At 43.7% G+C, this 14,234-nt stretch overlaps 1 protein-coding gene across 1 annotated transcript in view; it reads right to left on the minus strand.

The window, feature by feature from the left end:
• Positions 1–14,234, minus strand: part of LOC112226838 (PH domain leucine-rich repeat protein phosphatase 1) — a 78,175-nt gene that overhangs the window by 26,709 nt on the left and 37,232 nt on the right. The window contains exon 2 of the mRNA XM_024391438.2: positions 934–1,130. Coding sequence (XP_024247206.1) covers positions 934–1,130 — 197 coding nt within the window. The remainder of the gene's footprint in view (positions 1–933; positions 1,131–14,234) is intronic.

Genomic DNA, 14,234 nt, shown 5'->3' on the forward strand with positions numbered 1-14,234 from the left:
GCTGATAGAAAGACCCTTTCAGGAGGGCCCTTAGGGCTTATTCAACGGGCCTGTCTGCCCTTCCCTGCTGCAGATACACAGCCATAAAGCCATGAAGGGATAACAGTCATTAACCAAAAGCTCTCTTCCTAACTCCCTGTTTGGAATGTGAAATCCCAAGCCAGAAAATGTATTCGTGAGGATCCAGCCTAAACTAGGCAGAACCACGATAAGACTTTTAAATTGGAGGACAAAGTGAATAAAGGCCAACAATCCATTTAGGGTATAGTTTAGGGTATAGTTTAGGGTATAGAGTACTTGATGTGGAGAATGCAGATATAAAATAAGGATGTTGGAAGATTAAACACGGATTTGCAACGATGACTTATTGGCCCTTCACCAGGACTCTGTCACAGAGTTGATTAAACCAGGACTCTGTCACAGAGTTGATTAAACCAGGACTCTGTCACAGAGTTGATTAAACCAGGACTCTGTCACAGAGTTGATTAAACCAGGACTCTGTCACAGAGTTGATTAAACCAGGACTCTGTCACAGAGTTGATTAAACCAGGACTCTGTCACAGAGTTGATTAAACCAGGACTCTGTCACAGAGTTGATTAAACCAGGACTCTGTCACAGAGTTGATTAAACCAGGACTCTGTCACAGAGTTGATTAAACCAGGACTCTGTCACAGAGTTGATTTGATTTCAGCTCTATGATTACACACCGATTAGACAGAGTCAAGAATGAAGACAAATGGAAATGGAAAGCTGGTGATGTACGAGTAAAGTAAGGTTTGTGGATGCCACATTGGTGTCATAGAATTAGAATTAACTTTGTGATTTTTCTTCCTGGCGTGGGTACTCTCAATACGGCTGCCAGTCCAGCCGTCACAGAACATTGTCAGTAGTGTCAGTAACAACAGTCTTGTCAGTCCTGTGTCTTACTGTACCTTTCCTCCGATGAGGGGCAGGATGTGCATCTTGCCCGTGTGGCTGTCTTTGACGGAGGAGACAATGAGGCAGGTGCCACAAAGGATCACCTGGCGTCTGGTCCAGCGGTTGACTGGCAGCTGGAGTTTCCCTTTGCGGACATTATACGTCCCCGACAGTTGCACGCGTTCCGAGCTCTCGATGCTGTGGGGCTTTCCTGGAACACACAAGGAGAGGGAGAGAGAGTTAGCATAGTTAGCATTCAGCTAACTTAACACACAGAAGAGAGGGAGCGAGAGTTAGCATAGTTAGCATTCAGCTAACTTAACACAGAGGAGAGGGAGCGAGAGTTAGCACACAGACCTGTATACTGGCCCTGCATCTATTAACCCAAAGCTAATCAAGTGACATAGTAATTATGTATGACTATAAAGCAAATAATAATGATAATTGCGTTTATTTACATACTGTACATACAGTATATTATCAACCCTGAGAGATATGAATAGTTAAATAGCGTAGCAGCCTAGCGCTCAGCACCCAGTCAAATCAATGCTGTGTTAGCATAAGCGCTAAACAGTCACAGTCAGCACTGATGCCGCACTCTGTTAGCAAACGGCGCTGAATAGCTTTTAGCATAGCATTAAACACAACAGTGATAGTCAGACAACAGATGATGATGCCAGGTGCTGTCCACTAATTCAACACTAATTCTTTGAGCTGTCTTTATTCCCTTCACCCAACGGTTCTTCTCCTCTGTGACATGTTCCCTCGTTCTCTCCGCTACCCTGCCAAATGGCTTGTTTATCAAGTTGCTCTGTCAATCAGTCCGTCTTCTCTGTCTCTCCAAAACATCCACCTGCTCTCCGTCTTGAAACTGGCCTGCCAACTCTCTCAACCTCTCTCGCTCTCTCACATTCTTCTCCACTTGCATGTGCCTCTCTGTTCTCCTCCTACCTATCCATCTATGAACAGAATCTCTGCCTACCTACCTGTGCACTCGTTTGTCTTTTGTTATTCATGTCTCCGCCATGTGTGCTAGGCCAAGGCGCTACGCCAAAGCATCTGATGTAGAACAGATGTGGAATGGACACGACCCCAGGCCATAGAAAATGACTCACATGTTACTGTAAACGACAGTAAATCACTCCTGCCCTCTACATCTCTCCCATCCACTCCACACTGGGTTTATGAGGGAGAAGGAGCTGCTGCCGGTAGTATAGAAGGGTAGGGTAAGTACACACGCAGACAGGAAACAATCCCGGGTCAGCGAGATACAGGTAACTCCCAAAATAATGGAAACACTTGAGTTTTTAAAATACAAAGTATATTGAAAGCAGGTGCTTCCACACAGTTGTGTGCAACTAACATCTCATCATGCTTAGGGTCATGTATAAAAATACCCAGTTGCTACCTTGGCTAGAAGAGATCTCACCCACTGGGAACATTACTTTTGATTTACATGATTGAGTTGCTAACTAACCGTGAGTTAATTAAGCAATTGACATCCCATCATGCTTAGGGTCACGTATAAAAATACTGGGGTAGGACTTTATTTTGGCTACCATGGCTATGCACTCATAGGAGAGGGTGTACGAGTGGTCACTGAATGGTTTGATGAGCAAGAAAACGCTGTAAACCATATGCCGTGGCCGTCTCAGTCACCAGATCTCAACCCAATTGAACACTTATGGGAGATTCTGGAGTGGCGCCCGAGACAGCGTTTTCCACCACCATCAACAAAACACCAAATTATGGAATTTCTTGTGGAAGAATGGTGTCCATCGCTGCGATAGTTTCAGACACTTGTAGAATCTGTGCCCAACACCGCATTAAGACACTTCATGTTGGCGTTATGTAACCCACTGTAAACCACTCCTCCATCTCTCCCAGCCACTCCAATCCAGACAGGGATAGAGAGAGAGCTGGTGGGGTAGTACTATGGGGTAAGTACTAAGTACCAGGACAAGCTCTTACAGCTTTGAATAATTCAACACAGGTCTCTTACATGCTGACTGTTAGACTAACACGAGAGAATGCTGTATGACACATGGCCCCTTGGCTAACACTTTTAGCATCGCTTTAAAACTCCCCCGACACACAAGTTACCTGCTCTATTGTAGGGAGCTTACAACCTAGCGACCTCCTCAAGAGGTTTGGATCTCTTGGCATAATGGCTAAGGTGTAGGGTTGACAGTTGCAAGGTCCCAAGTTCAAGCCCAGGTAAGGACCGATGTACCCTCAAAAGATTTTCGCCACTGAGCAAATTTCAGGTCTACTGAGCGCAAAGTTCAATGTAGGCCTACATTCCATGAGACTTTTGGGAAAAAAATGCATGGCTTGACATGAACCTGTTTAGCCACTTGTCCTTCAGATAAGGTGACTAAAAATGTTGTTGTGTTGTTTGACGTAAGAAACCACTTCCCATACCCTTATTACAGAGAATCAGAAATTATGCTACACTCTGCCTATTGACTACTTAGCTTATTCAAGCCGGTCTCAAAATACAACACTGCCCCTTTAAGACAAAAAAAAATCTATTTACTTGACTCTCTTTTCAAAGATGTCTAGAAATGTACACGTTTTGTGCTCTTGTAGGAAGCAACCACTCCCTTATTGCTGAATACAAAGGACCTATAACTGGGCGAACAATTCACTAACTAGCAAAGGATATTAAAATGTTTACACGTGGCTACACGCAGCTTTCACTTTGATCTCAAAACAAGCTCATATACTCACGACCGCTCATGCTGTAAACACAGTCCAGTTCAAAGTAAATGGCACAGATCCACATATGCCAATGGTCTATTTGCATATAGGCCTACTGCAGCTCTGATTGGTTATGTCACACCGGTCTGTGTAAAGTACGGCTGAGTAGTGTGTGTCAATGCACTTGGCAGCAGCTAATGGGGATCCATAATAAATACAAATGCAATAGAATCCTATCTCGGTGCGTTCTGCCTACAACAAAATCTCTTGCATAGTTTGTTTTGTTTCGGTATGTTGCATTGAAAGTGGCTAATATTGCGTTGATTCAATCACAATTGCCACAGTAAAGGGAAATGTTGATATGTTAACAGGGAAAACTGTAGAACAGTGGTCACCAACCTTTTCTTAGTAAAGATCACATTGAGTCAAAATGCAAGCCGAGATCTTCCGCTCAGAATTTTTATTTTTGTATTTTTATTTTTACATGACTTTAAAAAACATAAGCCTATGCAACATTAACCAATTAAAACCAGTAATGAGGTTTGTGCAGTAAGCTATATACCCAATACATTATCACCGCAAATTGGCTTTGCTTGAATTGCCCTGCCAATGAATGCATTGTTGTTTGGAATATATATATATATATATATATCTTTTAACGAGGAAGGCTATATGATCACACCGGTAATGATTGAGCATATATTTAAATAATGTGCCTTTTATTTATTGTTTACTGTGCTGATGATGCCTGCATCTGATGGTCAGTCTCTGCAGAGGGAGAGAGCAGCAGACTGAGGGTCCACCTCTCAACATCCCTCCACTCTCCCTTTCGTCCACTGACACTGACCAAAAAGGGACAGTCTTCCAGCTGATGGCGAAACTCGAGTCGCACTGCATTATTTCTGCCTCATGCACAAATTCATGTTGTTACTCCTCTGACCAGAGAAAGTGAAATATTCCTTGATATTAAAAAAGACCCAAGCCGCTAATAACAACAACGTGAGCCTGTAGATACACTTTCCTCCTCATTCGTCACTGCTGCACTGCTTGTTGTAGCGCTGAGTGGAAATAGGAGGAACGCACATTTCATGGCTTATAAAAGTGTTGAATACAAAGTGTTGACAGTGCTGAGTGTGAACTTAAACATGAACTCATCTCTTTGCTGTATTCGTTGACAGTCTCTCTCGTCATGATTTTTAAACGTTTAGAAATCTCACAGTATCAACTTTGCTGAGGCTTTCTTTAATGGCTGCTAAGTTACTGCAGACACGGTCGTCTGAGCCATCCGATTGGCCAGCGTTAGGCCTATATTGCACTTGATTTGCTCTCAGGGCCTACTGGAAGTCAGAGTTTGTATCTTTAGACACATGCTATGGTTAAAAATGGCAACAGTTTGCCTACCTAGTGCGCAGGGCAGCTGAGTCGTGTGCACCTATCGCCAACAGCCTGAGACCAACACAGGCACAAGGCTTTATTGTTGTTGTTGTTTTACAGAAATGTTTACCGATCGACTAGGAATGCTTGGAGATCGACCAGGCGTTCGCGATCGACCGGTTGGTGACCACTGCTCAAGAAAGTTAAGTGACGATCAATCTCCTGCTTTTCTCTGTGGGCTGATATTTCCTGCACGGCCGTCTCGGGCTACTGCTCTGGCACAGCTTAGAGGGAACATTGTTCAGAACTACATGTACACCCTCCTTCCACACAATATGTACCTGGCGCTTTCGGTCTGGTCCTAAAGCAACTGGAGCAGTGATTGTGCTCGTTTCTTTGTAGCTCAAGATACTGTGAAGTCGGCTTGATACTGTCAGAGACGAGGGTTGAAGAATAAATTCACTGTGGAAGTGCTCGTGTTCTGAAGAACAGACTCCGAGCCCGGGGCAAAGGGCTACATTTTAATATGAGCTACTGTGATCAGCACTTTTCCCCGCTGTATCATCACAGTGCAGTGACCTTTGGCCTCATTTTCACGCCGAAATCAAATCAATAACCGACTTTGCAAATGGACTGGTCAAATACTGAGCATGTGCAATGCGGCACCTTACCACATGGTCAAAAGTGAGATGCCACCATAGAGCTCAGACCTCTACAGTACAACTCAGTTCATTTTCATAATTGAGTTTGCGAGTCGGATGAGAAATTGTTTGATCAGGCAAATTATTCACCAGCTTTTAGCCTCAATAAGTCACACTGGCAATCTCAAAATATCTAGGGCTTTGTTGGCACACACACACACACACACACACACACACACACACACACACACACACACACACACACACACACACACACACACACACACACACACACACACACACACACACACACACACACACACAGATTCAGTGACAGTGATAAACCTCCATATGTGATTTGGGCTTTATTGTTCACCTGGATGAGGATGGACCAAAGCAGGAACAAATGTTTTAAAAGGGGAACAATATGGAGTGGTGCAGTAGGAAGCCCTAATGATAACAGTGGGCCTAAAACAGCATCTGTCTGCCCGGGTGTTGATTTGTCCTGGCGGCTACAGTAACTCTCCCTCCCCACCCAGTCACATGGACACAGTGGATCTGCCTGTGTGTAGACCAGACCACTACACTGTCTAGGTTAGGGGAAGAGTGGGTGGGTGGGGCTCCCACTGTTTACATTGGATCTAGACAACCTCTTGACATCACAATGATACTATGGTTATGTAGTGGTCACTTTTAGTCTCATGCTGGAATCCACAACCCTGGTGGGGCAGGAACCAGGCTCCAGCCAACCAACTGAGTCATCGGAACAAGGACTCTATTTGTTGTCCCAGGCCAGGAGTCTTCAATTTAAAGGTTGAGGATGGAAGCAATGCAGGGGATAGGGTTCGGGTCAAAAGGACACTATGGTCTTGGCTAGTTGTGTGTGTGTGTTTGGAGAATGAGGTGCTTTCTTTACCTTTGAGTGCTATGGAGAATGGGACCTTTTTTTGTAAATTTGATTGGTGGATTCAAATAAAGTATTAAAAATATATATGTGTGTGAGTAGGGAGTGGCGTGTGTTTACTTTAGGGTGTTCACTACCTAGCGGTTTATCAAGATGTCTTCCTTCCCCAAGATCAGGAAAGGCCACGGTTTCCCCTCTCCCTGCCAACACACACCCACACAGAGAGGAACTGACTGCGGTGGGGCGGACAGTGGTACCGTTTCCCCTACTGTGTTCTGGGCACGCCGTACCTCAGGGCTCTGACCAACATGACACACCGGGTCTGGGCTCGCCGTACCTCAGGGCTCTGACCAACATTACACACCGGGTCTGGGCTCACCGTACCTCAGGGCTCTGACCAACATTACACACTGGGTCTGGGCTCGCCGTACCTCAGGGCTCTGACAAACATTACACACTGGGTCTGGGCTCGCGGTACCTCAGGGCTCTGACCAGCATTACACACTGGGTCTGGGCTCGCCGTACCTCAGGGCTCTGACCAACATTACACACTGGGTCTGGGCTCGCCGTACCTCAGGGCTCTGACCAACATCACACACTGGGTCTGGGCTCGCCGTACCTCAGGGCTCTGGCCAACATCACACACTGGGTCTGGGCTCGCCGTACCTCAGGGCTCTGACCAACATCACACACTGGGTGGGAATGAGATACATGCAATACATGCTATGGTGCTGTGGACTGGCACAGATGAGACTAATGTATGGGTCGTAGTGTAGAGGAGGGTTTGTGTTCAGGCTATAACTAGCTCCTGCTGCCTGGCCTTGGCTGCCTCTCACATCTTTTCTGCGTCCCAAATGGCACCCTCTTCCCTAGATAGTGCACTACCATTGACCAGAGCCATATGGGCCGTGGTCAAAAGTAGTGCACTATCTTGGGAATAGGGTGCCATTTGAGCCACAAGCCTCTGTCTCGTTTCCTGTATGAGATTATTACGATCTGAGGTGTTGTATCAAGGCCCTCCTTGCTACTGAGGAGCTGTAGAGACACATCACTGTCAAATAATGCTAAAAATAACACATTCTGTAGCGTGTCCTTCAGAGGCTTGTTATTATTATCAAATGATGCTTGATGCCTGTTGTTTTCCGCCGCTGACAGTGAAAAGGAGTAATGAGATATTGAAGAAAGAGGAAGTGAGTAAGCGCCAACACATATGGGGAAGAGAGAGAGAGGGGGAAGAGAGAGGGAGGGAAAGAGAGAGAGAAGGAACGACAAAGAAAGAAATCATGCTGTTTCTGTGGCCTGTAAATTGCTGTCCTCCTGTAGGGGCACGCACACCATGTGGCACCGAACCTGCCTTAGTGTGAGAGAGTGTGTGTGTGTGTGTGTGTGTTGCCTGTCATCTCTTGATTTGACCTTCTGTCTTTCTCCGTATAAACCCAAAACCTTGCTTTTCCCAGCTGGAAAAAGTGGTTGCAATGACATCTTTGCAGACAGATTTCAACAAATTGCAATGGTGTCATATTAAAAAGATGTTGTAATAATGTTGTATCAAACCCCTTTTCTACCTGGATTCACTCCCCCTCAATTCAATTCAACTCAAAGGGCATCATCGGCATGGGAAACATACTGTACGTTTACATTGCCAAAGCAAATGAAATAGACAATAAACAAGGGAAGTAAACAATCAGAAATGAAGAGTAAAACGTTTTAAAAGAATACAGACGTTTCAAATGATATGATTGCCTATGTACAGTGTTGTAACAATGTGCAAATAGTTGAAGTAAACCTCGGAATAACCGTTTGTAGTGCTGCAAGGCCCAAGGTAACAGGAATAGGCTCCTTTGGACAAGCTCTAAGGTAGGTGACACACACAAACAGACATGGGCGTGTAATGGCAGTGACGGTGAGGACCAGACGAGGTGACAGCTGCTAGGGACAATTAGTGCGCGGGCCAAGGCAGTGCTATTATCCCCTCCTCCCATCTGCCAGACTGGCGCAACATGTTACAACCTTCCAACAATCATGGGACAACCTTCAAGACTATCTACCATACCGCACTGTCTGCCTTCAGGACTATCTATGGTATTGTGTGTGTGTGTTGTTTTATACTACATATCTTTGTAAGTCTGTAAGAAACAGGGTCGTAGCTAGTTACCACAGCCACAAAGTCTGAAGGCCCGCCTCCTCGGCCAATCAGATGAGGGAGTGTGTTGACACGTATGCCAGATTACGGTATATTTCCAGTTAAAGTTTGAGGACCAATTTATTTTATGTACCGATCCATAAATGATTTGGTTATTTATTAGCTATAATAAAACCCAACAGTTCAAAATGTAAATTTTAAATACAGGGACCAGCTAAATACAGGGACCAGTACCAGATCAATGTGGAGCTAAATACAGGGACCAGTACCAGATCAATGTGGAGCTATATACAGGGACCAGTACCAGATCAATGTGGAGCTAAATACAGTGACCAGTACCAGATCAATGTGGAGCTAAATACAGGGACCAGTACCAGATCAATGTGGAGCTAAATACAGGGACCAGTACCAGATCAATGTGGAGCTAAATACAGGGACCAGTACCAGATCAATGTGGAGCTAAATACAGTGACCAGTACCAGATCAATGTGGAGGTAAATACAGTGACCAGTACCAGATCAATGTGGAGCTAAATACAGTGACCAGTACCAGATCAATGTGGAGCTAAATACAGGGACCAGTACCAGATCAATGTGGAGCTAAATACAGGGACCAGTACCAGATCAATGTGGAGCTACATACAAGGACCAGTACCAGATCAATGTGGAGCTATATACAGGGACCAGTACCAGATCAATGTGGAGCTAAATACAGGGACCTGTACCAGATCAATGTGGAGCTACATACAGGGACCAGTACCAGATCAATGTGGAGCTATATACAAGGACCAGTACCAGATCAATGTGGAGCTAAATACAAGGATCAGTACCAGATCAATGTGGAGCTACATACAAGGACCAGTACCAGATCAATGTGGAGCTACATACAAGGACCAGTACCAGATCAATGTGGAGCTACATACAAGGACCAGTACCAGATCAATGTGGAGCTATATACAGGGACCAGTACCAGATCAATGTGGAGCTACATACAGGGACCAGTACCAGATCAATGTGGAGCTATATACAAGGACCAGTACCAGATCAATGTGGAGCTAAATACAAGGATCAGTACCAGATCAATGTGGAGCTAAATACAGGGACCAGTACCAGATCAATGTGGAGCTAAATACGGGAACCAGTACCAGATCAATGTGGAGGTAAATACAGTGACCAGTACCAGATCAATGTGGAGCTACATACAAGGACCAGTACCAGATCAATGTGGAGCTACATACAAGGACCAGTACCAGATCAATGTGGAGCAGTACCAGTACCAGATCAATGTGGAGAGACCAGTACCAGATCAATGTGGAGCTACAAGGACCAGTACCAGATCAATGTGGAGCTATATACAAGGACCAGTACCAGATCAATGTGGAGCTAAATACAAGGATCAGTACCAGATCAATGTGGAGCTAAATACAGGGACCAGTACCAGATCAATGTGGAGCTAAATACGGGAACCAGTACCAGATCAATGTGGAGGTAAATACAGTGACCAGTACCAGATCAATGTGGAGATAAATACAGTGACCAGTACCGGATCAATGTGGAGCTAAATACAGGGACCAGTACCGGATCAATGTGGAGCTAAATACAGTGAGCAGTACCAGATCAATGTGGAGCTAAATACAATGACCAGTACCAGATCAATGTGGAGCTAAATACAGGGACCAGTACCAGATCAATGTGGAGCTAAATACAGGGACCAGTACCAGATCAATGTGGAGCTAAATACAGGGACCAGTACCAGATCAATGTGGAGCTAAATACAGGGACCAGTACCAGATCAATGTGGAGCTAAATACAGGGACCAGTACCAGATCAATGTGGAGCTAAATACAGGGACCAGTACCAGATCAATGTGGAGCTAAATACAGGGACCAGTACCAGATCAATGTGGAGCTAAATACAGGGACCAGTACCAGATCAATGTGGAGCTAAATACAGGGACCAGTACCAGATCAATGTGGAGCTAAATACAGGGACCAGTACCAGATCAATGTGGAGCTATATACAAGGACCAGTACCAGATCAATGTACATTTCGACCTCAAGTAACTTGTACCTCTGTATAAGTTACTTGGAGTCAATATGTAGATGAACGCAGGGTAAAGTGACAGGGTAAATAATAATAATAAGTGTAAAATAAAGAACAGAGTAGCAGCAGCAAATGACGTGTAAAACTGTGTGTGAACATCTTATTCTGAAATCATGGGCATTAATGATGAATCACGCTTCACCATACATTTCAACATACATTTCGTTGAGTGCCAGAGTGGTGTTGGCCTGTGGAAGAAAGCCCTGATAATTATGGATGAGAACTCTTGGTAGATAAAAGGGTCTGCAGCTTACTATGAGTTATTTTGTGTAGACTTTATATACACACACTCACAGGTATTACTGAGGTATTCGTTTTCACCAGTTTCCGTCTCTGTACAAAGACATGGAAGATGGCAAAACACTTAATCGTTTCACGTGTGAATTCCAAATATCTCTAACGGTCGCTGTTTTATGTACGTGATGTCAGAATGCATTCTGACATTGAAAATGTGATTGTTATGCAACAGGACAGCTAACCCGAGCTGCCTGCTAATGATCTAACCCGAGCTGCCTGCTAATGATCTAACCCGAGCTGCCTGCTAATGATCTAACCCGAGCTGCCTGCTAATTATCTAACCCGAGCTGCCTGCTAATTATCTAACCCGAGCTGCCTGCTAATTATCTAACCCGAGCTGCCTGCTAATTATCTAACCCGAGCTGCCTGCTAATTATCTAACCCGAGCTGCCTGCTAATTATCTAACCCGAGCTGCCTGCTATGTTTCAGTTTGTCAATTTCAAAGTATTTTCTAAAAAGTTTTATTTTCTAACAACAGTTTGAATTGAAGTGTGTTCTGCCTCCTCATTAATTCACATAGAAGTAGCCCATTTCACTGTTGCAGACAATTTATGTTTGAGGATTTACTGAGCCAGACAAACTTCTCTCTTTGAGGAGAGCCAAAGCACTCCCCCAGTGTTTCACGCAGATCAAGTATGCAGACATTTGCGCAGTCTTGCAAACTTTTCCCCCTGGCATATTTTCTGGCTAGTGCTCGCATTGCCTTCATTGTTGTTTTCCTTACAAATAATAACTTTGGACATGTGTGTGTTCCTATCAAAGTGCCTTATTGTCTGTATATCGTGTTGTCATTTCTACTGTAGCATACAGTATGTGTGTGTATGGAGCATAATGTATTTACAGTTATTACGTTTTCAAGAACTGGTGACAAATAATCCTTTCCGATTATTGCAGAGATTGTAATGGACACCTATGTGTGTAAAATACTTTTTTGAAGGTTGTACTGATTATGATGAGCTAATGCTAAGCTATTTAAACAACTACGTGTGGCACCATGTTTGTTGACATTACACAATGCATTCTGGGTGTCATGTAAACGTCTGTCAGACCAAAGATGTTACAATGAGGTGAAGGAACGGTTCACTCATCTTTTGAGTAGACTTCCGGGGGTGAATGAAGGGAAGTGAATGATCGTAGACGACACACTCCTCCAACATGCATTCTGCAAACAGACCAAACTCATCTGGTCTCCTCTTCATATCTTTGGTTGACGAAAAAAAACAGACAAAAAACATGGTGGCGCGCACAAACTACCCATTGCCGGATTACACCATCGATTTTTAGAAAGTGTTTTAATAAATTATTTCGATCAATGGTGAGCTCTCCCGTGATGTGATGAATTGTAAACAGCCAATTGCTATTAGCTAATTCATATTGTGGTTTCTGCCGAGTTTTAGCTAAATATGACCGTTAGCTCTAATTTTCTCCAATTACGTCCATTTAAAATCTAACTGTTTTAATGTCACCATTGGCCTCATGGTGAAAATCTTTGATCGGTTTCCTTCCTCTCCGGCAACTAGACGCCTGCATCTTTGTATTGACTGTATTGATACACCATCCAAAGTGTAATTAATAACTTCACCATGCTCAAATGGATCTTCAATGTCTGCTTCTAAAATGTTTTACCCATCTACCAATACGTACAGTACAGAGATGAGGTAGTCATTCAAAAACCATGTTAAACACTATTATTGCACACAGAGTAAGTCCATGCAACTTGCTAAGCACATTTTTACATGTGAACTTATTTAGGCATGCCATAACAAAGGGGTTAAATACTTGTCTTGTTTTATTATGAATTAATCGAAAATCATAATTCCAATTTGACATGATGGGGTATTGTGTGTAGGCTAGGGTGTAACACAACAAAATATGGAAAAAGTCAAGGGGTATGAATACTTTCTGAAGGCACTGTACAGTCGTGCCATGGTATCTTTAGTGACCACAGAGTTGGGACACCTGTTTAAAGTCCCATTTTCTTAAAAGTTATTGAGGAACATAAAATTAAATTGTTGTATTAGAAGTGTATGGTATAAACAGTGATCTGTATTTGAACTTACTGCCTTCTTGTTCATTTCATCAGCATATTTCTCTTTAGTTTTTATTTGTTTGTCTTTACCCTCGTGACATTCATAAAGTGTTGGTCCCATGTTTCATGAGCTGAAATAAAAATACCCAGAAATGTTCCATACGCACAAAAAGCATATTTCTCTAAATGTTGTGCACTAATTTGTTTATACCCCAGTTAGTGAGCATTTCTCCTTTGCCAAGATACTCTACCTGACAGGTGTGGCTTATCAAGAAGCTGATTAAACAGCAAGATCATTACCACAGTTGCACCTTGTGCTGTGGACAATAAAAGGCCACTCTAAAACTGTGAAGTTTTGTCAAACAACACAATGCCACAGATGTCTCAAGTTGAGGGAGCATGCTATTGGCATAATGACTGCTGGAATGTCCACCAGAACTATTGCCAGATAATTGAATGTTAATTTCTCTACCATAAGCCATGTCCAACATTGTTTTTGAGAATTGGCAGTACATCCAAAGGGCCTCACAAAAGCAGACCACGTGTAACCACACTAGCTGAGGACCTCAACATCCTGCTTCTTCTCCTGCGGGATCGTCTGAGAGCACCACCCGGAAAGCTGATGAAACGGAGTTTGCACAACCAAAGAATTTCTGTAGAAACAAAAAAAAAACACCTCAGGGAAGCTCATCTGCGTGCTCGTTATCCTCACTAGGGTCTTAACCTGACTTAGTTATTTGGTCCTCAAAATGTAACTTGAAATATTCCGTACACTGGCAAACGCATCATCACACTCCCTCATCTGATTGGTTGAGTAGGTGGGCCTTCAGATTTTGTGGCCGTGTTAACTAGTGATGACTAAGCAACAGTTAGGGAGACACTGTTGCTTACTTAGAGAGTGAAACCTACAAATCCACAATTTCACAGTTTCTGAAAGGCCTAATCCTTAATTAGTAGCTTCTTAATCCGCTAAACATCCTCTTTAAAAGTTCCCAGATGTTCTCACACTAAATCAGTCTGCACAGAAGATTTACTGGGGGTTGCTTCTAATGCTAGCTTCTGCATGTGTGTGTGGTCTTTTTTGGGAAGAGTGTTCAGCGTGCTGACAACTGCCCAAGTCC

The sequence above is a fragment of the Oncorhynchus tshawytscha genome, linkage group LG28 (assembly GCF_018296145.1).
Source record: "Oncorhynchus tshawytscha isolate Ot180627B linkage group LG28, Otsh_v2.0, whole genome shotgun sequence".
NCBI lineage: Eukaryota > Metazoa > Chordata > Actinopteri > Salmoniformes > Salmonidae > Oncorhynchus > Oncorhynchus tshawytscha.